A 26,120-nucleotide genomic window follows, 5' to 3' on the forward strand; every position below is an offset into this window, starting at 1 on the left:
CTGGAGCCCCCTCCCCACTGCGGGGGAAACTTAACCCTATCCTAGCTGAACCAGGACATGAGGTGAAAGGCATTCTGTCAGGATTTCCGGTTGCCTGCCTGCCAGAGGCGGCAAAAGCCTCGCCAGGTTGGGCCCGAAGGGCACCGAGGGCTTGGAGTCCCTCCTGGACAAGTTCTCCCAGAGGAGAGCTCAGAGGATGCCTGGTCTGAAACGCTGTGGGTGCGAGTGTCGGCTGGTCTGAGCTGCTGTGGGTTTGAATCCCACGAGGTCTGAAACTGGGCCGGGGCTTTCAGTCCCCTCTGGGAGAATTGTGGCTGCGGGTCGCACCCGCTGCTCCTGGTAATTTTGAAGGATGTGCTGTGTGCGCTGGATTCCGGTTTCTGGATTACGTGCTCTGTTTACTGGCTCACGGTTGCTGACTTTGTGCATTGGACTACGGCTTGTGGCTTTGTCTGTTAATGAGACTTAAGTCAGGTTGTTTGATCCCCATCTAAAACTGTTTTGGTCAAGTCTCCCATGGGGGTATTTGAAGGGACTGGGAACAAACCCTGGGAGGTGCGCTCAGCAAAAGCCCCTGGCGAGTCGATCGCAGAGGATCTGCCAAGCAGGCTGGCCCGGCCCCACCAAGCCCCCGACGTGCCCTAGAGGGGGATAAAGGCCCCGTAGTGGGCATGAAAAGTGTGCTGGGGCAGAGAGTCTGGGCTGTTCCTGCGTCGGGAAAGGTCAAGCCACGGCTGGGATTGCTTTTGTTGCGGGGCCGGGTGCCCTGGGGGGGTCGTGCAGGAGGACGAAGAAGGCAGCTGTGTGCCCCAGGGGATTAGATCTGAGGTGAAAGAGCCAAGGACCTGACCTGTCCAATCCCCCTGTTCCTGCAGTGGGTGCCCCGCAGCCCCCGGGCTCTGGAGGGGGCAGGAGGCAGGAGCAGGGTGCAGGCAGGCACAGTCCCTGCCTGCTCTGGCAGGAGCGGCTCTGGGCCAAGCAAACGTCCCCGTCGTGGTGCTTACGGACACGGGGCCGCACAGAGGGGACAAATCCCGGGGGAGCTCGGAGCCAGCACCTGGGGGAGACCTGGCAGAGGAGGGGGGGTCAGCAAGGGACCCAAAGGGAGGTTTGGCAAAGGGACAGGGGAGAAGGGGCATCAAGGTCTGGGTGGAAGAACCACGGCACCAGGGATGGAGAAAAGATCATTTTTATTTTTAAGCTGTCAGCTGGGGTCACCCCAGGGAGGGTCCCAGCCCCACACCCCCTCTGCTGTCTCCTGGGTGCCCGTTGCTTCTCTGGAACCATCGTAGTCACCTCGGGGGCTTGGGGAAGCAGCAGCAGCAGCAGCAGCAGAACTTGCAGAGCCACTGCCATGAGGCCCTGAGACACCCCCAGAGCCCGGCTCTCCTGCCCCGTGCCTCGTTCTTCCGGATCTTGTCGCCGTCTGCAGCCCTGTCTGTGTCAATGAGGCCCCCCGGCACCTCCACTCTCTCCCCATAGAGCCAGATTTTGTGTCCCGGCTGCCGCAGCTTTGCCTCCACCTCCATGACGGTGGGGGGCTTGTAGGGTACCCTGGGGAGGGTCCCAGCCCGTCCCACCCTTGCAACCAGCCCCGGATCATCCGCGGTGGTCTGAGCGTATCCCAAGGGCTTTTGCTCCGGGAGGTTTTCCGTGGAACTGGGGCTGCTGGGCGAGAGAGGGCTCAGAGCGCGTAGCTTGGGCAGCTTCCACACGCCCCACGGGGTTTGGACATCACAAAAACTTTCTGGAGAAACGGAGCCTAATGACGAGGGGCGACTCACCGAGCGTAGCTTGGGCAGCTTCCACACGCCCCACGGGGTTTTGACATCGATAAATCTTTCTGGGGAAAGGGAGCCTCTTGACAAGGGCGGACCCAAGGACAATAGTTCTGGTAGCTCCCACAGGTGCTCTGCTCCCGGCGCCTTCGCCCTGGCCCTGCAGAGGAGCAGAGGTAAGTGAACCTGCCGTAGCCCGGCCCCTCCGGCGGGACGGGCAGGGCAGGGGCTGAGGGGCTGGGGCAGGATCTGGGGGTCTCTCCCGGCACTCACCGCGTCTTCCGGGTTGGGGCGGGCTTCGTCCTTCTTCCGTGCTTGGCTTGAGAAGTCGTCCGGGAACGGGACGGCGTTTTCTCAGGCCTGCGGTGGCGTGTCCGCCGTTTGCGGGATGCTCGGCGCTGGGACCGCTCAGCTCTCTGTTTCTCCACCCGGGCTTTCTCTCTCCTTCTGCATTTTTTCCCCTTTTTCCTCATCCCCTGCAGGACCGCAAGAGCTGGGTGAGATGGGAGTAGCTGTGAGGCCCAAGCCACAGCCCCCCACACCACCCCACAGCATCCCACCCCCTGGCACAGCACGGTGCGGCGTCACCTACCCAGAACCTCCCGGCCCTCGACATGGCCTCCCTCAGGCTGAGCAGCAGCCTGAGCATCAGCATCGGAAGGAGCTGGTCCAGGGTGGGCTCCTTGTCACCCGCCATGGCTGTGGCCCCAGTGCGGCTGCTGCCTTTTATATTGGGGCAGGTGGGCAGAGCCCCCTTTGTGACATCACCGGGTTGCCAAAGCTCACTTTGTGACATCACAGGGTGGGCCAAGACGCCTTTCTTACACCGGGCAGCCCCCCACTGCCACGCCCTTCCCCCGGCGAGGGGCTCAGGAGGAGCTGGGGTGTCCCCCTGGGAACCAGGGACCCCTGTGTCGGCCCGGCCCGGCCCGCTTGGAGGCTCAGAGACAAACCCCACAGGGCCCCGGGGCCAACGTAGCCGAGAGACCCCGTAGCTGAGGCCAGGCCCGGCGCGGTGGGACGAGGCGCTTTCTGCCCGCCTGCGTGTAAGGCCCGAGAGCCGCGCCGGGACCTTCACGGGACCATCTTCGGGACGTTGCCCGCCGATCCCTCTGCGCCTCCAGACTTGCCCTTTCCTGATGAGCACTGGCTGAAGGAACGGCCGCACCCGCTCTGGCTGAGGGGCCTCCGACTCTTGTGCCACAGCGACGGCGGCTCTTTCTCTGCCGGAAACTCAGGTTTGGGTGTTGGCTACTGAGAGCTTGCGTTTGTGAGCCCAAAGTCTCCAGAAAAGGGGGGAGCTGCTGCCTGCTCGCTGCTGGCTGAGCCCCCAATGAACTCACCGCACTGATGGCAGGGGGGTGGGTGGGGCAGGTGGGGTGACAGAGGTGACAAATCCCGGGGGAGCTCACAGCCAGGACCTGGGGGAGACCCGTCGGGGGGGTGGTGTCAGCAAGGGACCCAAAGGGGAGGTTTGGCAAAGGGACGGGGGAGAAGGGGCATCAAGGGCTGGGTGGAAGCACCGCGGCACCAGGGATGCAGGAAGGATCCTTTGTTTTTTCGTGTTTGAGATGAGATCATCCCAGGCGGGTTCCCAGCCCTCAGCACCCATCTGCTGTCTCCGGGGTGCCCGTCCCTCCTCTGGAACCACCGCTGCCACCACAGGGGCTTGAGGAAGCAGCTGCTGCAGGACTGAAAGCGCCACTCCACCAGGCCTTGGGACACCCCCAGAGCCGGGCACTCCTGTCCGCTGCCACGTTCTGCCTTCAGGTCTTGTCCCCATCCGCAGCCTTGTCTGTGTCCAGGAGCCCCCAGGGCAGCTCCACTCTCCCCCCATTGAGCCACATTTTGCCTCCTGGGTGCTGCAGGTTTGGCGACTCCACCTCCATGCAGGTGGGGGGCTGGTAGGGTGCCGTGGGGAGGGTCCCAGCCCAGCCCACCGTTGCCACCAGTCCCGCATTGTCCTCAGGGGACTGGGTGGGTCCCGAGCGCTTTTTTGTGTCGCCAGCTCTGCCATGGCCGCAGGCCCACGCTCCGGGAGGATTTTTGTGGAACCGGGGCTGCTGGACAAGGCGGGGCTCACAGACCGTATCTTCTGCAGCGGGCTGTGCCCTCCGGGCTGTCGATACAGTAGAAACTGTCCGAGGAAACGGAGCCTCTTGTAGAGGGCGTGGGAACAGAGCGTGTCTGTGGCAGCGGGAGTGTTGCAGGAGGCCTTATTTCTGCGGGACGAGGCTGAGACAAGACACACACCAATATGGTGAACAGTCGAGCTCTGTCGCTTATTAGAAAAGCAAGCCCTTATGTGCCCTTGTACAATCTAAAACTAACCGCAAATCCGTGTGCTGCTCTAGCGCATGCTCTTTTCAAAAACGAGTATCTCTCAGCACTTTCAACACGGACCGATAGCCACGCAAAGCCGGTACACCAATTTCTGCTTTGTTATTTTAGAGAATCCCTTCTTATCTGTTTCTTCTCTAACAGGCACAAATTCTTTTGCTATTAGCCGTCGTTAATCTAAACGCCGTTAGTCTTCTAACACAAGTGCGTCCTTAATTTCGACATCGTTAATCTGCTAACCCAAATGCTGATGACACTTTTACATTGTCAGTGACGCAGAAGTTTCGCGACCCGGCGTAGGCACCCACAATTCCCCCTTTTCTTTTTATTAAGGCCTCCATCCTATTTTCCACACAAGACAGACAACATCTCATTAAAAGAGGAGGACTGCATGTCAATAATCCCACTACGCACACTGTCGTGCGGTTACTAACAATGCCGAAATGTAAAGTGAGAGGGATTAGAAAGATTCACGCAGCACATACCCTCAAATTCTTCACACCCATGGCCTTGTGCGAAAAGCAAAAATCAATGGCAGCCCTATTCTGAAGTGCAGCATGTCTAAGACTCTCGACCTCCACAGCCAAGCCACCTGTTCTATCTGATGTCAAGTTCAAGCCCACGCGCAGCTGCTTGATTGCTCACAGGCTGGAGCTACTTGTCCACGCGCCCTTTTGCCCTCGATGATTGGACGGGTGCGGTGTCCACACGCCGCTCTCCTGCCAGGTAAACATCTTGTTTTCCACAGCCCAGCTTCCTTATCTCTTGGCTACGCACGCAGTTTCTCAGCCCCTTGGCCTTGCAGGTGTTCTCCACACCAGCTAGAGCCTGTTGTTACAGCGAGGCCGCTCGCTCTGGATCGCTCATCATGCTTCTGTTGTTTTCCAGCCATTCCACAAACCCCCCTTTTCGTTTTTGAGCAGTCTAGACCCTTTTTATTGCTCGGTCCATTGTTCTCATAAAATACTTGCACACACGGCTTAACATCATTAAAAGAATTACAATGACAATTTAAACTGTTATTCCATGTAAAAACTAATCCTTTAACCAACCAGTAATTGGTAACCTTTTAGCCAAATCATTCTTAAATAGTCTTCCTTCTTCAAGATGCAAACCCATCGTATCAGCGTCACTGCAAACCAACTGTCATTTACCGGGACTGCTGAAGGGGTCCCGTTTTGCCATCCCAGCCAGACTGTCTGATTACACCAACCATGATGGCCAGTCAGATCGGCTTTTCGTCCACCGAACTGTGCCCATCCCCAGGCCTGATCTTGCACGCTCCTCCCAGCTGCTGGGGGAAGAGAGCTCTCAGCTCTAACTCAGTCAGACAGCTCTGAGGCGGGTCGGCAGCAGTTGCTAAGCCCAGGCAAAATGCCTGCTGTCCTGATTGATCTTTCCCTGCCACCTTGGCACAACTCTGCAGTTTCTTACCTATCTTACGAGGCCTGCTCTTCACCAAAGCTTAGCTCTTTGTCCGAGGCTGTGTAAGGCCGATGCCTCCCAGATCTCCCCTTTCTTGGTTCTGCAGCGGCACCTGCAAGACTTGTTTGGAAGCTGTTGTCAGGTAAGGGTTAGACAAACTTCAAAACCCAGAATACTTAGAACAGTTCCACGGAAGGCTAAAACAATAGAGCAGTTACACTTACTAGTTAAAAGAGTAGGCTAATTTCACTACCTGTAATTAAGGGATATGACTAAATACTACAAAATAAACAGTAAGGAAAACTCGGAGTAGCACACTTACTTGATGGGGCCCTAACATTCAGATCCGCAATGGCTGGGGAACCCTGGATGCAGCGAGGATTTAGCGTGCCCTTCCTCGCAAACGGGAAACCCTACGCGATGCGTCCAGCTGTGGGCGAGGCATCCAACGTCGCTGCAAGCAGGTCCGGCCTCTAAATCAACCGGCCAAAATAACTGGCAGTCTTTTTTAAGCGGAAACCTCTGATTTCATCCTCCTGTTGGGTTCCACGCAGAGCCTGCCCAGCACTCCAGGGGGAAAACCAGGCGAGTTTCTAATGAGGTTAAACACTTGAGCTCTTAATTCTTAATATTGCAAACCAAAGTTGAATGCACCCATTCTGATAGCATTTCATCCTTATTGCTAACTCCCTGTCATCTGAAGTACAATACATCTTTCACTAGTGACTAGTAGTCCCAGATATCTCATTAAGGAGCTGCAATTACTGTCAGCATTTTCTCCTTTAAGACTTGGCAACTGCAGCGTGGTTTGTCCTGTTGCAGTAGCAAACATCACCCAGACATTCTGCTGAAAGGATCAGCCGAAGCGGTTGGGAACTGTCGGCACAGGGGCACCCACAGCCCCCACAGCTGGCTCCTGAGCGCTGGCTGCCTCTCGCCCTCAGGGGGGGTTGCTCACACCTTGCCGGGAATCACCGGGGACTGAGACCTGTGGCGACAGAGCATCACCTCTTCCCCAGGGCATTACAAGATACGGTCCTTCCCGTTACCCCTTGCTAGGTTTGTGAACAGAAGCCCGCGGGAAGGGAAAAGGGAAGGGGCTGCCGGCGGGGGGAGGACAGAGGGCGGCGGCACGCAGGGGTGGGCGAGGGGGGGGAATCCCGCTGGCCGCTCGGTGGATCCCAGCCCCCCTCATCCTCAGGAGCCTCAGCGCCGGGGCCAGCCGGGACGTCCTGGGGGGCGCAGGGGGAGGGGGTCAGGTCGCGCCGTGTCCCCCGAGAGCGCCGGGCTCTGGGGCAGGGTCGGGGGGGGACGCAGTGAGGGGACAGTCCCGCCCCCCCCGGTCCCGGTGCGGGGGCTTGGGGAAGCGGCGACGGGGAGGGGGGGCTCGGCTGCGGGGGCTGCGTCACCCCGGGAGGGGTTTGGGGTCGGGGGGGACCCGGCGTGGCGGCCCCACGAGCCCCGCCGAGTCCTTTGGGGTTTGTTTTGGGCGAAGGCCGTCGCCGTGTTGTGCCCGGCAGAGGAGCGAGAGTCCCGGGGAGGGAGACGGCGCCCGGGGCTTTTCTCGACTCGCTCTTCTGCCGCGGGCTGAGGCCCCCCCGGCTCCTCTTTCGGCCTTCGTGCGCCGCTGGGAGGCCGGGGGGGGGCACAGAGAGCCCCTGCCCGCGTCTTTGACGTGGCGGCCCCCCCGAGCGGGGCCGGGCCGAGCTTTGGTGGGGAGCGGGACGCGGCGGAGGGGGCTGGCCAGCAGCCTCGGGCCCTCCTTGGCCGCCGGACCGCGGGGCCGGCGCTGTGGTGGCCTCGGCGTGGCGGGGGGGCCACGGCAGACGACACACAGACGGGTGGCGCTTGTTGAGGGCGAGGGGGGCGGGGGGGCTCCGCGGTAGCCCCTCTGCCAGCGCCGGCCCTCGTGGGAACTGCTGGTAGCAGGTGCCGGGACTTTTGCCGGGATTTTAGGGGCTTTTTTCCGGGCGACGTGTTGGGCCGGTGCCGGCCCCGCTGGAGCTGCCACAGGCCTGGGGGTGCGCTGCGGTGGCCCCCCCGTGCCAGGGCCGTGCCCGCGCTGGCTCCCGGCCCCGGGGCCCCGGGGGTTCCCTGGTTTGCAGCCCGATTCCGGTGGGTTCTTTCTGCCGCCTGGGTTGACTCCCTCCCCAGTCTGGCCCCGGGCTGGTTGGGGGGGCACTGCCACGGGGAGAGGGGAGAGGGCCCGAAGGGCACCGAGGGCTTGGAGTCCCTCCTGGACAAGTTCTCCCAGAGGAGAGCTCAGAGGATGCCTGGTCTGAAACGCTGTGGGTGCGAGTGTCGGCTGGTCTGAGCTGCTGTGGGTTTGAATCCCACGAGGTCTGAAACTGGGCCGGGGCTTTCAGTCCCCTCTGGGAGAATTGTGGCTGCGGGTCGCACCCGCTGCTCCTGGTAATTTTGAAGGATGTGCTGTGTGCGCTGGATTCCGGTTTCTGGATTACGTGCTCTGTTTACTGGCTCACGGTTGCTGACTTTGTGCATTGGACTACGGCTTGTGGCTTTGTCTGTTAATGAGACTTAAGTCAGGTTGTTTGATCCCCATCTAAAACTGTTTTGGTCAAGTCTCCCATGGGGGTATTTGAAGGGACTGGGAACAAACCCTGGGAGGTGCGCTCAGCAAAAGCCCCTGGCGAGTCGATCGCAGAGGATCTGCCAAGCAGGCTGGCCCGGCCCCACCAAGCCCCCGACGTGCCCTAGAGGGGGATAAAGGCCCCGTAGTGGGCATGAAAAGTGTGCTGGGGCAGAGAGTCTGGGCTGTTCCTGCGTCGGGAAAGGTCAAGCCACGGCTGGGATTGCTTTTGTGGCGGGGCCGGGTGCCCTGGGGGGGTCGTGCAGGAGGACGGAGAAGGCAGCTGTGTGCCCCAGGGGATTAGATCTGAGGTGAAAGAGCCAAGGACCTGACCTGTCCAATCCCCCTGTTCCTGCAGTGGGTGCCCCGCAGCCCCCGGGCTCTGGAGGGGGCAGGAGGCAGGAGCAGGGTGCAGGCAGGCACAGTCCCTGCCTGCTCTGGCAGGAGCGGCTTTGGGCCAAGCAAACGTCCCCGTCGTGGTGCTTACGGACACGGGGCCGCACAGAGGGGACAAATCCCGGGGGAGCTCGGAGCCAGCACCTGGGGGAGACCTGGCAGAGGAGGGGGGGTCAGCAAGGGACCCAAAGGGGAGGTTTGGCAAAGGGACGGGGGAGAAGGGGCATCGAGGGCTGGGTGGAAGAACCACGGCACCAGGGATGGAGAAAAGATCATTTTTATTTTTAAGCTGTCAGCTGGGGTCACCCCAGGGAGGGTCCCAGCCCCACACCCCCTCTGCTGTCTCCTGGGTGCCCGTTGCTTCTCTGGAACCATCGTAGTCACCTCGGGGGCTTGGGGAAGCAGCAGCAGCAGCAGCAGCAGAACTTGCAGAGCCACTGCCATGAGGCCCTGAGACACCCCCAGAGCCCGGCTCTCCTGCCCCGTGCCTCGTTCTTCCGGATCTTGTCGCCGTCTGCAGCCCTGTCTGTGTCAATGAGGCCCCCCGGCACCTCCACTCTCTCCCCATAGAGCCAGATTTTGTGTCCCGGCTGCCGCAGCTTTGCCTCCACCTCCATGACGGTGGGGGGCTTGTAGGGTACCCTGGGGAGGGTCCCAGCCCGTCCCACCCTTGCAACCAGCCCCGGATCATCCGCGGTGGTCTGAGCGTACCCCAAGGGCTTTTGCTCCGGGAGGTTTTCCGTGGAACTGGGGCTGCTGGGCGAGAGAGGGCTCAGAGAGCGTAGCTTGGGCAGCTTCCACACGCCCCACGGGGTTTGGACATCACAAAAACTTTCTGGAGAAACGGAGCCTAATGACGAGGGGCGACTCACCGAGCGTAGCTCGGGCAGCTTCCACACGCCCCACGGGGTTTTGACATCGATAAATCTTTCTGGGGAAAGGGAGCCTCTTGACAAGGGCGGACCCAAGGACAATAGTTCTGGTAGCTCCCACAGGTGCTCTGCTCCCGGCGCCTTCGCCCTGGCCCTGCAGAGGAGCAGAGGTCAGTGAACCTGCCGCAGCCCGGCCCCTCCGGCGGGACGGGCAGGGCACGGGCTGAGGGGCTGGGGCAGGAGCTGGGGGTCTCCCCCGGCACTTGCCCTGTCTCCAGGGTCGGTGCAGGCTCCTTCATCCCTCTCCCTGTCGGTGGAGAAGCCGCCGAGTAAGGAGAAGGCCTTTTCTCAGGGCTGCCGTGGGGTGTCCGCCGTTTGCAGGGTGCTTGGGGCCGGACCCGCTCACCACTTGGCTTCTGCGTCTGGGCCTTGGCTCTCCTTCGGGAACGTTTCACTGCTGTCCTCATCCCCTGCAAAACCCCAAGAGCTGGGTGAGATGGGAGCAGCTCTCAGGCCCACACCACGGTCCCCCACAACACCCCTCGACATCCCACCCCCCGGCATGGTGCAGTGTCACCTACCCAGAACCTCTTAACCCTCGACATGGCGTTGGTCAGGAAGACCAGCACGTTGAGCATCAGTAGCGGGAGCCTCTGGCCCAGGCTGGGCCTGTTGCCACCCGCCATGATTGTGGCCCCAGCGCGGCTGCGGCCTTTTATACTGGGGCACGTGGGCGGAGCCCCCTTTGTGACATCACAGCACGGGTCCCCTGCCACGCCCTTCCCCCTGCGAGGGTCTCTGGTGGGTTTGGGGTGCATCAGGGTGCAAGGCAGGGGTGCAGACGGGGCATCAAGGGCTGGGTGGAAGAACCACGGCACCAGGGATGGAGAGATGATAATTTAATTTTTGAAGCCAGCAAGTGGGGTCGCCCCAGGGAGGTTCCCAGCCCTACACCCCCTTCTGCTGTCTCTGGGGTGCCCGTTGCTCCCCTGGGACCAGCCTTGCCACCGCCGGGGATACCGAAAAAGCCGGTGGAGGAAGAACTCTCTGGGACCCAGAATCAGAGGATCAGAAGGCAGGATTCTTTACTGCAGCGCTGGGTGCACGGGGGATCTCTCTGCCTAGCGTGCACACCCAGGCCCCTTCGCTTACATCTGAAATGCAGGTACCTTCTCCATATTCATAGGGCTGCACAGTACAAACATACATACAGATAACCCGAGTGGGGTTTAGTTCAAAGGGCCTGTGCCAGCAGAACTGGAATGTTTCTGTCATCTTTGCGTATTGCCTCCTGCTGGTCGTCTTTGGGGGTCGTCAGGAGGAAGGCCAGTAGTCTTCCTCATCACCTCCTCCCCAGTTTCGACATTGCCAAGCCTGAGAAACAGTTTGTTTTGGCTGTCCAGCTTGTTACCCCCTTTTCTAAAAAATGTTGTGCATCCTTTGGCCTCGGCTCAGTCAGTTGGGTCAAAAAATGCCCATTATCTTCTGTTGACATGGTTTCACCTCCTCTGGCCTTGAGCCTCTGTCTGTTTTTGTGGGCCTGGGTCTGTGTTCCCAAAGCTCAACATTCCTTTGACTGAACAGATAATTCTTAAACCTAGTATCATCACTTTATTAATCCTGTGCTTAATTTCTCAATGTTTCTCTATCACGGGGTCTTGGGGGATCATCAGAAGCAGCAGCAGGACTGCAAGCCCTCTTGCCACCAGGCCTTGAGATACCTCCAGAGCCGGGCGCAGCCCTCCTGCAGGCACCGTCCCAGCCTGCACGGCCCCGGGGACGCCCGGCCACCCGTCCTGCCTGCGGGCACCCGCTGCTGGGGACTGGGCTGTGCCGGGCTGCTGCCGCCCAGGTGCCTTGGGTCCCCGCTTGTGTCCTTCTCCATGGGGCTGCTCTTCTCCAGCCCCACTGGGTCTGCTGCCAACTGACTTTTTGTAGCTGCTTGTGTCTTGTGTCATGTTCTTGCTCTCTCCTCGTCCTCATCTGCAGCCTCATCTCTCTCCAGTAGCCCCCATGGCAGCTCCACTCTCTGCCCACTGAGCCCACTTTGGCTCCTGGCTGCCGCAGCTTCGCCTCCACCTCCGTGCAGGTGGGGGTCTGGTAGAGCACCTTGGGGAGGGTCCCACCGCACCCCGACGTTGCGACCAGTCCCTGATCATCCTCGAGGGACTGGGCGGGTCCCAAGCGCTTTTACTTGCCATGGCTGCAGGCTCACGCTCTGCGATGTAGAGGAAGCTGTCGTGGGAGGAAACGCGTCTGCAGGTCAAGGTGGGGTCCCATGAAATATAATATCCCGGGTAGCTGCCACAGGCCCTCCGTGCTCGGCGCCTTCGCCCTGGCCCTGCAGAGGAGCAGGGGTAAGTGAACCTGCCGCAGCCCGGCCCCTCCGGCGGGACGGGCAGGGCAGGGGCTGAGGGGCTGGGGCAGGAGCTGGGGGTCTCCCCCGGCACTCGCCCTGTCTCCAGGGTCGGCACAGGCTCCTTCATCCCTCTGTGCTTCAGTAGATTCGTTGCCCGGGAAGGAGGCGGGGTGAGCTCAGGGCTGCTGGGGGGTGTCAGCCGTTTACAGGGTGCTCGGGGCTGGGACCGCTCAGCGCTCGGCTTCTCCGTCTGGGCCTTTGTTTTCTCTTTCTGTTGTTTTGCCTTTCTCCTCATCCCCTGCAGGACCCCAAGAGCTGGGTGAGACAGGAGTATCTCCCAGCCCCGCACCACAACCCCCACAGCCCCCCACAACACCCCATGCCACCCCGCCCCCCAGCTCGGCGCGGTGCGGCGTCACCTACCCAGAACCTCCTGGCCCCCGACATGGCCTCGCTCAGGATGAGCAGCAGCCTGAGCAGCAGCATCGGAAGTGTCTGCTCCCGGGTGGGCTTGTTGTCACCCGCCACGGCTGTGGCCCCAGCGCGGCTGCGGCCTTTTATATTGGGGCAGGCAGGTGGAGCCCCCTTTGCGACACCCGGCAGCGCCCCCCTGCCACGCCCTTCCCCCTGCGAGGCCTCAGGAGCCACGTAGGGACCTTCACGGGACCATCTTTGTGCCCCTTCCCGGTGGGGGGGTAGCGACTAGCAGGGCATTGCCCGCCGATCCCTCTGCGCCTCCAGACTTGCCCTTTCCTGACGAGCCCTGGCTGAAGGAACGGTGTGAGAGATGAGAAACCAGGCCTGTGAGAAACTACGACAAACAACCTGGGAAAGCAAAAGTTGAGGCTGATTGAAGAAATGCCTCAAACACTCGCAAGACAAAACTCTGAGTCACAGGGTGCATGCTGTGGAGGCCAAAGCTGATAACGCTGCCCGATGTAGCTGGGGGAGAGAGCCCTGTGGAGACAGGACAGCTCTGCCCTGGGGCACCTGGGCAAATTTCAAGGGCCATGTGTCCGGTGAATGAACTTTGCTTCATTATCCACAAAATGAATATTAAAGTTGACACCCCTCAATATGCTAACGAGGGCTGTCATGATCATGCTAATGACATCATCCCATGAAACACCTTACCCCTCCCCGTACGTGGGATACGTAGCTATGTGGGTCGACCTAGGGGACGGACCCAAGGAAAATGGGTATAAATCAAAGGGGGGAAGAAAGGGCTCTCTCTCTCTCTGCCCCCCCCCCCCCCCCGACCGTCTGGAGAAAGCAGTGAAGGGAAGAAGACGAATGCCAGCGAAGAAGACGGCCGCCTCCTGGAACCCTCGCCGGCGGGATCAGCGCAGGAACCCAGACCGGTGATCTGTATTCCCCCATTCCCTCTATCTCCCTCTTTTCGTTTTTCTATTAAGAAATGCAAAGCATATTATATTGCTCGCCACAACTTGCTCTGTACTTAGCCAATTATCATGTGTTCAATTAGTGCATTGTCGGTAGTTAATAAATGCTTGAACTTGGAGACTTGTTGTCCGCTCCAATTGGGGATTTGCGAATCTGAGTCACTTGTCCCCCTCGTCGGAGCGGGACGTGACAAACGGCCGCACCCGCTCTGGCTGAGGGGCCTCCGACTCTTGTGCTGTTGGAGAATGGCTTCAAGAACAAGGAGATGGCAGCATGGAAAAACTGTTTAGAGATTAAATACAGGGTGATTTGTTACGTCTACGCAAAATAGATATTGCTTGAGTTGCTCAGCTACTATCTCCTGCCTGGAACTGAAGCTGCCCCCCTACCTGCGAGAATGCGTATGTCAGCAAAAGATTACTCCAAGAACCCACCCAGACTGGCTCAGCGGTTTGGCCCGGACCCAGGGCGCGACGGAGGCTGCGCAGGACTTCAGGGTGAAAAGGTCAGCAGTGAGGAAGGGGAGAAACTTCCTCTCCACGACCACCGACCAGCCCTTCACGCCCCCTGCCCAGGACATTGAGAGCTCATTGCGCAGGCGTAAAAGGGAGGAGACCTAATTACAATAAGAAGCGAAGACAGGCGGAGATAGAACATAAATATGTATAGGCGTTCTATTTATATGCAATTCTCAGTGGATATAAGGGTGTAAGCCAACAGAATAAAGCTGAAGCTTGCTCTGTCATTCACATTGAATCGACTGCTTGCTTCCTCCGCTCGTCGAAAGTTCGTGGACTACATTGTGCCACAGCGACGGCGGCTCTTTCTCTGCCGGAAACTCAGGTTTGGGTGTTGGGTACTGAGAGCTTGCGTTTGTGAGCCCAAAGTCTCCAGAAAAGGGGGGAGCTGCTGCCTGCTCGCTGCTGGCTGCCAGCAGTTGGGGCTCAGTGCTGTGAGGGGCCTGGGGCAGGATTGTGCCCAAGGACCTCATGTTTGCAGCTTGGGTGGGTCCATCCCGGGGAGGGCAGAGAACCAGCAGACACCTGGGGAAGCCCCTCAGGGACTCTCCCCCAGACAGTGTATTCACACAGGCAGTAGATCCTCTTGAAATAGGTGTGTATTTTCGGATATGACAGGAAAGTTCCTTTCTTTTCTTGTCCATAACAAGTGTGCCCTTGGCTTTGGGCATGGCTGTTGGGTGGAATGATCCCCCGAGCACCCAGCGCTGCAGCACAGCCTGCCTGCCTTCCAAAACTTCCAACTGAGCCTCAGAGGGTTCTTCTGAGGTCCAATTTATGGTAAGATTTGGTGACCCAGATGGGACACTGCTGCTGAATCTCGATGGACCCGTGGGATCACAGGACCTGCAGCCAACACCGAGGGATCCTCGGGGAGATCCTCTGATCCCTGGGCCGAAGAGCTGGGAGCAAATTCCCATGTCAGGTGAAAGGCATTCTGTCAGGATTTCCGGTTGCCTGCCTGCCAGACGTGGCCAAATCTCTGATGGGTCCTGTCACTGGGGCTGGGGACTTGATACTGGGGTGCGGCTTGATCCTGGGGCTGGGGAGCACCCACCAGAGCCAGGGGGTGGCAGCTGCATTGAGGGGCTGGATTTGGGGGTGGGGGTGTCGATTTTGGGGTGTGCTGGGTGCTGGACTGGGGGGGAGGATCCTGGACTGGGAGGTGGGTGCTGTGCTGGGGGGTGCGTGCTGGCCGTAGAGAGCCCTCTCCTGTTCCCAGCCTGTCCCAGGCTCTGTGCTGGGGGATCCCTGCAGCCCCCTCCAGCACAGCAGGGCTCAACCGCTCTCCTTGACACCCCCCCCCCCCAAAGCCAGAGTGAGGGGTTGAGCCCCAACAAACTCCCTGCAGTGATGGGGGGGCAGGTGGGCTCCCCTTGCCCCCCTCCAGTGCCCTCCGTGAGACGCCACCCATGACCCTGCTCAGCCAGAATGGCCATGAAACCCCCAAAGGGCTGCCCAGTGGGAGCACTGGGGGCACTGGGAGTACTGGGGGTGGTACTGGGTCTGGCTGAGCTGGAATCGGTTTTCCCCTCCAGCAGCCCCACGGTGCTGTGGTTTGTGCTGGGAGCTGCAGGGTGTTGGCAGCACCCTGGGGTGGTGGCTGCTGCTGAGCAGGGCTCACACAGCACCAAGGCTCTTTCCGACATTTCCCCCCGCAGTGGGACGGGGTGGGCGAGATCTCGGGAGGGGACACAGCCAGGACAGCTGACCCGAACCGACCCAAGGGACATTCCAGACCCTGTGACGTCTGCTCAGTGTGAAGCTGGGAGAAAGGAGGAAGGGGGGGGTCACCCTTGGTCCTCGGAGGCACCCACTACGGTATTGGAGCCCTGATCCTGAGAAGGCCCCACAGCGCCTCTCCGTGGCAAGGAGAGAGTAAATCTGGGCTTTTATTTTGCTTCCACACGCAGACCTTTGCTTCGCTGTGCTTATATTAAACCTGCTTTTGTTTTACCCACAAAGGTTGGTCTATCTTATTTTCTTTTCCCTCTTTGCTCTGCTGAGAAAAAAGAGGAAAGGGGGGGGGGAAGTGATAGAGCGACTTGGTGGGTACCTGGCATTTAGCCAAGGTCAAGCCATCGCAGCCTTTCTTGGCGCCCAGCGTGGGGCACACAGCGGCAGGTTTAAGTGTGCTGTAGCTATAGCAGTTATTAAGCGACAAGCTCCTGTGCTGGTCACAGGTTTGTTGATTTCTCTGCTTATGTTTCTTTAGCTAAGCTCGGGAACACGCTGCAAGGCATTCCAGCGGGAACATGGGTGGTTTTATTCTGCAGGCTCCCGAGGTGCTTATTCACCCTTACGTTAGGTCGCTGATACTCCTCATGAATGCCGTTCGCCTGTTGTGGGTTGTGTGGAGCTCGGTATGATTTTGGTGTAAGAGAAGGCAAATTTTGGATAAGCCAATACTAAAATGTGCCCTGAGGCGCCTGTCCCTGGGTGGTGGGGGGAGTGGAAGGATCTGGGCAGATTCCTAGGCCGGTTATCCCCTCCTGTAGCTGGGATCTCACCCCTGAACAGGCAAGCAAGCCCACAAAATCGACACAAGACCTGGGAGAAGGGTGTCTTGCCTATCCCAGTGAGAACCAGCAACTTCTAGCGCTGTACTGGGGCCTGGCCTGTGCTTACCGAGCTGCAGTTCAGCACTCTCAAAGCACTGGTGTGGAGGTGGGAACTCAAACAGTAACACCAGCAGCAGAGATTGCCCCAGTAGTAAAAAGAAACAGGGACAAGGAGAACAACAGGCCCATACCCTCGACTGCTAAGGGAGGAGAAAGAGGAGGAATATATGATTATCAATAGTGGAGGAAAGAGACAATATCCATTGGCCATCATTATGCAATGGGACTCAGAACAAACGACCTCTACGAATTTTAGAGTGGGTTTTCACTGCGCATACCCCTAAGAAAACCGTAACTACAAGAGCAGAATTACTATCACAATTAATCGTGAAAGGCAGACATCAAATTATTGAAATTACAGGTACTGATCCTCAAACGATTATTGTTCCATTAATACAGGATTATTTAGACTGGTTGCGCAGACATTCTGAGGCATCACAAGTTGCTCTTGAAGATTATACTGGTCAGCTGTCTAATGTTTACCCAGCACGTCGATTACTACTATTGTTAATGAACCAAGTAATCGAAAATTTTCCCGTGCAATCAGAAGTGCCAGTTCAAGGGTTACCAGTTTCTACAGATGCAGGGAAAAAATCGAAGCAAGCTGCGTGCACCTGGTTAGAAGGAAATGAATGGAACTATCACCTCATTCAAGGCCAAAGAGAAGATTCCTTACAGACTTTAGAACTCCAAGCAGTTTTGTGGGCATTTCTGTCCTGGCCACATTTCGGATTAAATGTAGTGTCTGATTCACGCTATGTAGTAGGAGTAGTAAAAAGGATTGAACGGGGACAAATAAAAGAAGTAAAAAATGAACGCTTAGGAAAACTGTGGCAACAATTATTTCACACTCTGGATCAGAGAAGTGTTGTCTACTTTTCAGAAGTCATCAATCCAAGGAGGGACTCGGATATGGGAATGAATTAGCGGATCAATTAGTTGCTCCGGCCTTCTCCAAATTTATTTGCACAAGCTAGAGAATCTCACAATTTTTCGCATCAGTCAGCAAAATTGTTGCATGAACAATTTAAAATTCCTTTGGCAGATGCAAAAGGCATTGTTGCCTCTTGCCCATAGGGCAATATGTTGCCAATAGGGTTTGGCCTGGGAACAGGAGTCAACCCACGGGGCCTATCTCCTCTATAATCGTGGCAAATGGATGTTACTCACATAGCAGAATTTGGTAGGCTAAAATATGTGCACGTTGTTATTGACACCTTCTCCATGGCCGTCTGGGCTACAGCCCAAACTGGAGAGACAGCTAAACATGTTGGAAAACATTTATATAGTTCTTTTGCAGTATTCGGGGTGCCAAAAAGGATCAAAACAGATAGTGGTCCAGCATATATTTCTGGGCGCTTCCAGCATTTCTGTATCTTGTGGGGAATCGAACGCTGCACAGGAATTCCACACTCTCCCACTGGACAAGCAATCGTTGAACGAGCTCATCAAACTCTGAACCAAATGCTTCAAAAACAAAAAGAGGGAACCACGGGTATGATGCCAGCTGAACGATTAAGCAAGGTTTTATATGTTTTTAATTTCTTGAGGCTTACAGGAGAACGTCAAGAACCACCAATGATGATTCACAGTTTAGCAATAAAAGGTGATGCTGAACGATCTCGGGGTATACAGCAACCGTTGGGTGTGTTCAAAAATTCAAATACTGGGCAACGGGAAGGGCCTGTTAAAGTGCAATTAACCGGCAGAGGTGATATGTGTTTGCTTACAGATCATGGCTTGCAGTGGGTTCCATCTCGCTGGGTGCGGCCCTGGAGAGAAGGCCAAGCTCGCAATCCTAAACCTTGTGATGGTTCTGACAGTGCTTAATGCTCGTCCAGTAGGAGCAGTTTCTCCTCGACCAAATATATGGGTAATGATAGCTAATGAGACAGGCCAAGAATCCTTTTGCCTTTCAATGGCTACTCCTTCAGACCCATTCTGAACATGTCTATTAGGAGTTCCATACTTTAACCCACAAGAGTTTATTGGGCTGGTGTCAAACAACAGTTGGGCAAAGATGACCTTTTCACAGGCCAATGCCCCTGTCCAAGCTACTCATCGTGGCATCAAGACCACAGCTTTTTGGCAAGGTCAGCTCATTATGAGTCTTAACAAAACCATGACTGAACCACGAGAGTTAGATTTGTTAGGCTCTATGCCACCCAGCTTTGGGGCAGTAGGGAGTGGGAAAAAAGCTGCCTTATTAGTTAATTCTAACGTACCCCTGACAAACAGTGACACCAAGCAACGCTTCATATACTGGGAACCAACCTGGCAATTGCTGTCCCCCAAAATGTCGTATTCCTATGTTTGGGGTAATAACACAGTGGGATTATGTTTACCTGCCCACACTTTCTTGATCTGTGGGGGAAGGAGTTGTTACAAGGGGGAATTGTTGTAATTCTTGTAGTTATCATGCTTGCTGTTATTTTGCTGTGGTTAGTTTTTTGTGTCACACATTCAGTACAGAAGGGCCTGCAAGAAATTTGGATTGCTCAAAACCAAGAAGAGGGATATGTTGGGATCTGGAGGACTTTCGGCAAGAGAATGGCCATGTGAGCAATCCTGCGTGAGAACAAGACTGATAGGAGCCTCAGCCGAGCAAGAATGCGATAAGGATGTGACCCTGAGTGAGGGGGGAGAAACTCGACGAGACAAACAACCCCCGGCAGGGGTTGGGACGGAAGAGGCAGTTCCACAAGGCGGGAAGCCTGGCAAGGCTGATGGGGCACTTTTTATCCCGTCATGAGAAGGTTTAAAGCGCGGGCTAAGTTAACTCTACAGTCTTGAGGACTTGTACTGCATGTTACTCACGTGTGCGGGAAAACATTATGAAAGGGCTTTCTTAGGTGTAATAAACGGGCATTGCTTGATCACATCGGTCGTGTGCGTGCTCAGCTCTCCAGCAGGGGTGGGGCGTAAAACCGGTGTCCCCGGGGGCTACCGGCGTCCCTGAGTCACTGTGTTCTAACGGAGAATAAAGTCTCCCATGGGGGTATTTGAAGGGACTGGGAACAAACCCTGGGAGGTGCGCTCAGCAAAAGCCCCTGGCGAGTCGATCGCAGAGGATCTGCCAAGCAGGCTGGCCCGGCCCCACCAAGCCCCCGACGTGCCCTAGAGGGGGATAAAGGCCCCGTAGTGGGCATGAAAAGTGTGCTGGGGCAGAGAGTCTGGGCTGTTCCTGCGTCGGGAAAGGTCAAGCCACGGCTGGGATTGCTTTTGTCGCGGGGCCGGGTGCCCTGGGGGGGTCGTGCAGGAGGACGGAGAAGGCAGCTGTGTGCCCCAGGGGATTAGATCTGAGGTGAAAGGCTCTGCTCCCCCGCCCCCTGCTGCAGAGCTGCAGATGGGGCCGCAAGGGCCGGGCACGGCCCCATGGACAGGAGGGTCACCCCCCCAGAACCTCCCCACCCCAGGCAGGAGAGCCAGGTCACCCTCCAGGGTTTATTTAGTTTGGGTTTTGTTGGGTTTCTCAGGCGGGGGGTGGAATGGGACGATGTGGCCCTGGCTGGGGTGGGGCTCCCGCTGTCAGGTTCCTCTTGCCTGGTGCGGCTGGAGCTCCCACCCTGCAGCTGTGGGGGGCCAGGTGTCGGGATGAGCCGCTCTCAGGACACACCCATGGCCACCATTGTCCCTGGAGCGGGCGGGGGGCTGTGGGCAGTGGGTGCATCAGGGCGATGGGTCCAGGGGGCCATCAGGCAGCTCGGCCCAGCACCAGCACGCTCATGAGGAAGACCATGAGGAAGAAGACCCACATGAAGAAGCGGTCCATCACCTTGGCCACCTTCTTCCACTCGCCGGTGCGGCGCTGTGCAGCTCGGTGGCGTCGGAAGCAGCCGGCGATGTAGCCAACGTTCGTCAGCAGCCCATCGTGGTGGCACAGGCAGCGGTCTCGGGGACAGGCTCTGGCCTCAGCACCCACTTCCCCCCGGCCGGGGCTCTCCCCCAGCCCTGCAGCGTCCCCTCCATCCTCCCGCTCGCCCAGCGCCCGCCGGGGGCTCTTGCAGCTCTCGCCCACCTCGTAGACGCAGCAGAGCCGGGCCATGTGGTGCAGGATGAGCCGCCTGGCCCAGGGGGGCACGGGCCGGGCCCCCGGGCCACAGTGGTGGACGTTCATGATGAAGATGGTCAGCGCGGTTGAGGCCGTGATCATGGTCATGGTGGCGATGTAATACTTCCCTGCGTGGGCAACGGACGGTGATGCCGCGAAGGGGTGGAGAGCCCCACCCTCCCCTCCCCTGGCATGGGTGCTGCCCACCCACCCCCCCGCGGGTCCCGCGGGAGGGTTCTGGCTGCCGTCGAGGCTCACCGATGAGCGGGACGCTCTCCGAGGGTGGCATGCTCTCTGCCACCAGCAGCTGGAAGACGGTGAGGGCCAGCAGCACCGTCACCCCCAGCGAGACCTTCTCCCCCGAGTCAGCCGGCAGGTAGAAGCCGAGCGGCGCCAGGAAGGAGACCATGATGCAGGGCAGGAGCAGGTTGAAGATGTAGAAGGAGGCACGGCGGCGGAGGAGCAGGGTGTAGGTGACGTCGGGGTAGGGCTCGGAGCAGCAGCCATAGGTGATGACGTTCCTCGTGGCCGGCATGCCCAGCACCTCCCACTCCACATTCTCCACGAAATCCGTCAGGTCCGCAGTGTCCAGGCGGTTGTGGAGGTCGATCTGGTTCCCATTGTAGGTCCAGGAGCCGAAGGTGAGGCGGCAGCGCTGCCGGTCGAAGGGGAAGTAGGAGACGTCCACCTTGCAGGAGCTCTTGGTGATGGCGGGCCAGTCCCACATGATGAGCCCGTCGGAGCGCAGCACCACGTTGGTCTCCATTGAGCCGCCGAAGCGGTCGTCGGCGCTGGGGGCGGGACGGCCATAGGGCCGAGGTGGCCCCGAGCCCCACGTGGGCCGGGGCTTTGCAGGGCCGATCACCTGCCCCCGACGCCGTGTCCCCTCCCCGCATCACCCTGCCCCCAAAAGTGTGGGCTCGGGGGTGCCGGCCCCCCCCCGCCCTCGTCACCCACACCGGGAACGCCCCGGGGGCCCAAGGTTGGAAATATCTCCCACGCAGCCCCTCCCCAGTCCCAGCCAGAGCCCCCCCAGCTCCGGGAGCCGTTGTGTGTGGGGGGGTGTCCAGCACAACCCACTTGTTGTAGAGGATGACGTCCGGCCGCCAGACGTAGCTGCTGGGGATGCGGATGCTGTCGATGCCGCCGTAGGTGTCCTCGTCCCAGGCGAGGTGGGCGTCCAGCCAGGCCTGGCGCACCCACAGGTAGGTGGTGAGGACCTGGTTCCTCTCGTCCTGCCGAGGGCAGTGGGTGCGTGCGGGGACAGACCCTGGTGCCACCCCCCCCTCAGCCCCCAACACTGCGAGGGTTCTGGGGGAGCTGAGCTGCCTTCCAGGGTGCTGCTTGTGGGGGGGTGGGAGCGATCTGAGTCACAGCACCCCAGAGTGATCCGGGTTGGAAAAGCCCCTGCAGCTCCTCCAGTGCCACCATGACCCTCCCCCTGACCGTTCCCAACTCCCCCAGATCCCTCAGCGCTGGCTCAGCCCGACTCTTCAACCCCCCCGGGGATCCCGGGGACTCCCCCCTGCCCTGGGCAGCCCATTCCAACGCCCAACAGCCCCTTCTGCACAGAAATCCTTCCTCAGAGCCAGCCTGACCCTGCCCTGGGCAGCTTGAGGCCATTCCCTCGGGGCCTGGCGCTGGGGCCTTGGCTCCAGAGACTCATCCCCCCTCTCTGCCCCCTCCTGGCAGGGAGTTGCAGAGGGCCAGGAGGTCTCCCCTCAGCCTCCTCTGCTCCAGACTGAACCCCCCATCCCTCATCCAACCTCACGCTGCCGGGGGCTGTGCTGGTTTTGGGGGGCCTGAGCTGTCTTCAGGTGGTCTGAGCTGACCCGGGGGCAGCTGGGCTGGCTTTGGGGGGTCCTGGCTCGTTTCGAGGGATGAGCAGGACCCGCTGGGGAAGAGCAGAGCCCAGCTAAGCCGTGGCCAGGAGTGCGACGGGGCCGGTCCCGGTTTGGCTGGGCCGGGCCGCCGGCGCTGGTGCCACTCACCATGTCGATGATCTGGGAGAGGGTGACCTGGAGGGTGACGCTGAGCGCCCGCTCTGTGTCCTCCACGGGCCGCAGGGCGCTGGAGTAGTTGGCAAAGAGGTCGTGGAGCAACTTGTAGGCGAATCTGCCCTGAGCCCCCCAACAGCCTGCGGGGACCCAGAGTGGGGCTGGAGGGGCTGCAGGCGGGGGTGCAGCCAGAGCCCTCCCCAGGCACCCCCAGGAACCAGCTGAGTGCGGCCGGGGGAGCACACGGGGACCCCCGTCCCTCCTCGCCACCAGCCCGAGCCCCCCAACTCCACCGACGCCGTCCCCCACCCAGGGCTGCCCGACGTGCGGGGCTGCCGCTGCTCGCAGGGCTCAGGGGACCCTCTCCCCGGGGCCGGGGGGGGTGGGGGGGTGTCAGCGCCCCTCACTGCCCCTCCGCTGCTTACCCGGGGCCAGGAGGCAGCCGGCGAGGCAGAGGGTGAGCAGGGGGCCAGCTCCGGGCTCCATCCCGCCGCGTTCCCGCCCCGCGCAGGTCTCGGGGGACACGGGGGGGTGCCCGTGCTGCCTGCGAGCGCCGGGGTGACGCCAGGGCTGGGACAGCGCGGGGGGGCACGGCCCCCCCCCCGGAGCGACGATCTCCGTGCAGCGAGCCCTGTGCGGGGGGGGGGGGCGGGACGGAGGGTCCCCAGCCGGGCCCTGGCAGGGGGCCGGGACGGGGTTTGGGGGGTGACAAGGGCCGCGGCTCCGTGCTCTGGAAAGCACCGTCTCCAGGGGCCTCGGGGCCTGGGGGGCTGCGGGCTTTGGGGGTCGCTCCCCACGACCCTGGCTCAGAGCGAGCTGGGAAAGGAAACCTCAGGGCGGAACTCAGGGAGACGTGGGGGCACTGAAGCCCACCGAGGCCGGGGCAGGGCTGGTGGGAAGAGCCCAGGGTGGGCGCTGGGGGGCCCGGGGCGGGGGGCCCGCGGTGCCGGACATCCCGGTCTCCGGCCTTGGTTAAAGAGCGAGGAAAGGGAAGAGTGTTCCCATTGAGAGCAAAATCCCGGGAGGTTAAGGGACGCGCCCAAGGAGACGCAGCAGCAAGTGGCAGAGGTCCCTGCCGCAGAGGTGCCGGAGCGTCGCCCCAGCTCCGGCCCTGCGGGAGGCCGCCGGCTCCCGCTGCCCCCGGCCCCTCCCTGGCACCTTTCCCACACCGGTCCCCGGCAGCAGACGCCAAGCAGGGCGCCGATCGGTTTTAAGGCTGGAGGTTTTGTTTCCCGCCGGTGAATTATTCATCCCCAGCGCCGGGTCCCGGCCTCTGCCCAGGGCGGCAGCTGGGGTTGCAGGGACGCGATGAGGGTAACGCAAGAGGCGCAGCCGGCTGCCCCGGCTCCCCGCACCGCGCCGGGGGCACGTGCAGCGCCCAGGGGGCACCAACTGCTGCTGGTTTTACGGCTGCTCGTGCCCCTCACTGGGGAGCAGGAGCCCCCCAGCCCCCTCTGCAGAAGCCAGGGGCGGGCACCCGCTATCCCCCCACCCTGGGGTGCGGATCTGTGCCCAGCCGAGGATAATCGTCTGTGGTTTGTGTAACCCGGCTTTGGACACGCCGCTTCCAGCCTTGGCGAAGCCCTTCGGCCTTGCACAGAGAAGCGCTTCCCGCCCTTTGCCACGACGCCGGCCCCCCGCTCATCCCTCCCCTCTCCAGAAATCCCTGTTCCAAGCCAGGGCCTTCCCCTCTCCGCACCCCCTCGGCCTTCACCCCACCCTCCTCTCCCTCACGCCGCAGGAGGTGCCCAGCACCCGGCTGCAGCTCCCCACCGGCTCCCCCCGTCCTCCTCCGCTTTTCTTCCCGCTGGTCTTCCACAGCGCTGCAGCCTTCCCGAAGGGTCTTCCAGGCTCAGGCCCTCCCTTAAGTCTGCTTAAGCCCAGTCTAACCAGTAAGAGCCACGACGAGACGCAGCCCCGGGGCTCCCAACCAGAAAACCTACGTAAAAAGCAAAGGAAACAGTGGGAATACTATAAACATTTTATTTATTGTTTTCAAAAAGACAGGAAAATAATCTAGATCATTTATTAATAATTTTTTTTTAATAAAAACCTTTACATAACCCCCATGCATCGAGACCTTCGGTGAGCCAACGCAAAGCAGCAGCAGGCGGGCTGGAAGCCGCTGGCTACTGCGAGCCGTGGCAGGAGGGGCCGCCGCAGTAACCCTGAAGTCAGAGCAGACCGAGACACGTTTGGTTTCTTTCTTTTTTTTCTTCCTCTTCTCCTTCTTCCAAAAACATTCAGTTTCTAAACAGAGCAAGAGTAGAGGCTGGACCCAGCGGAGCTCGGGGAGGGAGCCGGGGGGTCGTGGGGGGGACGGGGGCTCCGCTCAGTGCCGAGGGAGTTGGGGGGCTGGGGGGGTGTGATCGGTTTTGGTGTGGGGTTTTTTCCCCACTTTGGGCGCACAGTTTGCCCCCTCCCAGCAGAAACCCGGAGCCCCAGAGCGCGGCAGGGCCGGGGGGGTGTCGCTTCGCTTTGGGAGACGGAGAAGCGAAAGGCGGTTGCACGTTCCTCACTTACCAAGAGGAAAAGACGCTGCTGAAGGGGATTTTTACTCCCTCGGCACGCTCCCCCCCACCCCCCAGCGCATTTTCACCACAAAGCCCCGCTTAACGCCCCGCTTAGAGCCAGGTGGGGTGCAGGGCGCGGGGCCACCTGCCCTCGGAACCATCCCAGAATTCATCGAAACGTCCTCGGCGCCGCGACGGCGGGAGGGGAAGGACCTGCCCCTCCCCAGGTAGCAGCTCGGGGCAGGCAGGATGGGCAAAACGGGCTTTGTTGGTTCTAGAAGGGGGGGGCACGGCGCCGGGCAGGAAGGTCCAACGCCTCTCACCGCTCCCCCAGGTGACACACAAAATAATAATGAACTCCTGTGTCAGCCCACGGAATCAACTTTTTTTTTTTGAAAACTTCAACAGAAAAACCTGTGCGGGCAGAGACTCGGTGGTTCGTCCTGCGGACAAGGTGAAAGCCCCACACCCTGTCCCTCGGAGGAAGGACGGCGGAAGGACGGGCCCTCAGCGCGTGGTCAGCTCGCGCAGGTAGGACTGGGTGAGGCCGCGCAGCTCCTCCAAGGCGTAGTCCTCGGGCATGGGCAAGCGCCCGATGTGGGGGGCCAGCAGGCGCAGGGGCACGCGCTGGGGGTCCGGGGCGGCCTCGGCCAGGGGCTGCAGGCTCAGCACCACGCGCAGCAGGTTGGCCACGCGTTTGGCCATGTCTGCGGGGAGAAAAGGGAGAAAAAGGGAGCGTCGGCGGCGTGGCACAGCTCGGTTTGGGGTACCGCAGGGTTTGGGGTGCACTCAGCAGCGATTCGAGGGGAAAGTCTGCAGGAGCCAGCACAGGAGTGGGTGTGGCAGGGTGTTGTTCTTTTTTTGCAGAATTTGGGGTGAATTCAGCAGTAATTCGAGGTGGGATTGCTCATGAGCGAGGACGAGAGCTCACCTGGAAGAGTATTTTTGCTTTTTGCAGAATTTGGGGTGAATTTAGCAGCGATGCAAGGGGAAATTCCTCGGGAGCCAGGACAGGAGCTTTCCTGGCAGAGCTGCATGCAGGGCAAGTGCTGGAGCAAGCCCCGGCTCCCCTCCCCACCCGCAGCCTCCCCATCCCACAGGCGGAGGAACAGCCACACCGACAGCCCGCAGCGGTGGGGCGTAAAACCAGTGTCCCCGGGGGCTACCGGCGTCCCTGAGTCACTGTGTTCTAACGGAGAATAAAGTCTCCCATGGGGGTATTTGAAGGGACTGGGAACAAACCCTGGGAGGTGCGC

The 26,120-nt window shown here is 59.8% G+C and overlaps 1 protein-coding gene across 1 annotated transcript; it reads right to left on the reverse strand.

Moving 5' to 3' along the window:
- Positions 1-19,728: 19,728 nt before the first annotated feature.
- LOC141974036 (neuronal acetylcholine receptor subunit alpha-10-like) lies at positions 19,729-21,531 on the reverse strand. The gene is made up of 3 exons (XM_074933299.1): positions 21,435-21,531; positions 20,613-21,009; positions 19,729-20,482 (listed from the first exon to the last, which is right to left on the reverse strand). Exons 2-3 carry the CDS (start codon positions 20,887-20,889, stop codon positions 19,998-20,000), a joined length of 762 nt encoding a protein of 253 aa, XP_074789400.1. The 5' UTR covers positions 20,890-21,009; positions 21,435-21,531; the 3' UTR covers positions 19,729-19,997.
- Positions 21,532-26,120: the final 4,589 nt, after the last annotated feature.

This window comes from Athene noctua, chromosome 1, assembly GCF_965140245.1.
Source record: "Athene noctua chromosome 1, bAthNoc1.hap1.1, whole genome shotgun sequence".
Taxonomy (NCBI): domain Eukaryota; kingdom Metazoa; phylum Chordata; class Aves; order Strigiformes; family Strigidae; genus Athene; species Athene noctua.

Excerpts from the sequence above, each read along its gene's own strand:
- LOC141974036 (XM_074933299.1), bottom strand. The coding sequence starts at position 20,889 with ATGCCGGCCACGAGGAACGTCATCACCTATGGCTGCTGCTCCGAGCCC. Across the intron at positions 20,483-20,612 it reads GGAGAGCGTCCCGCTCATCG|GGAAGTATTACATCGCCACC; the intron begins GTGAGCCTCGAC and ends TTGCCCACGCAG.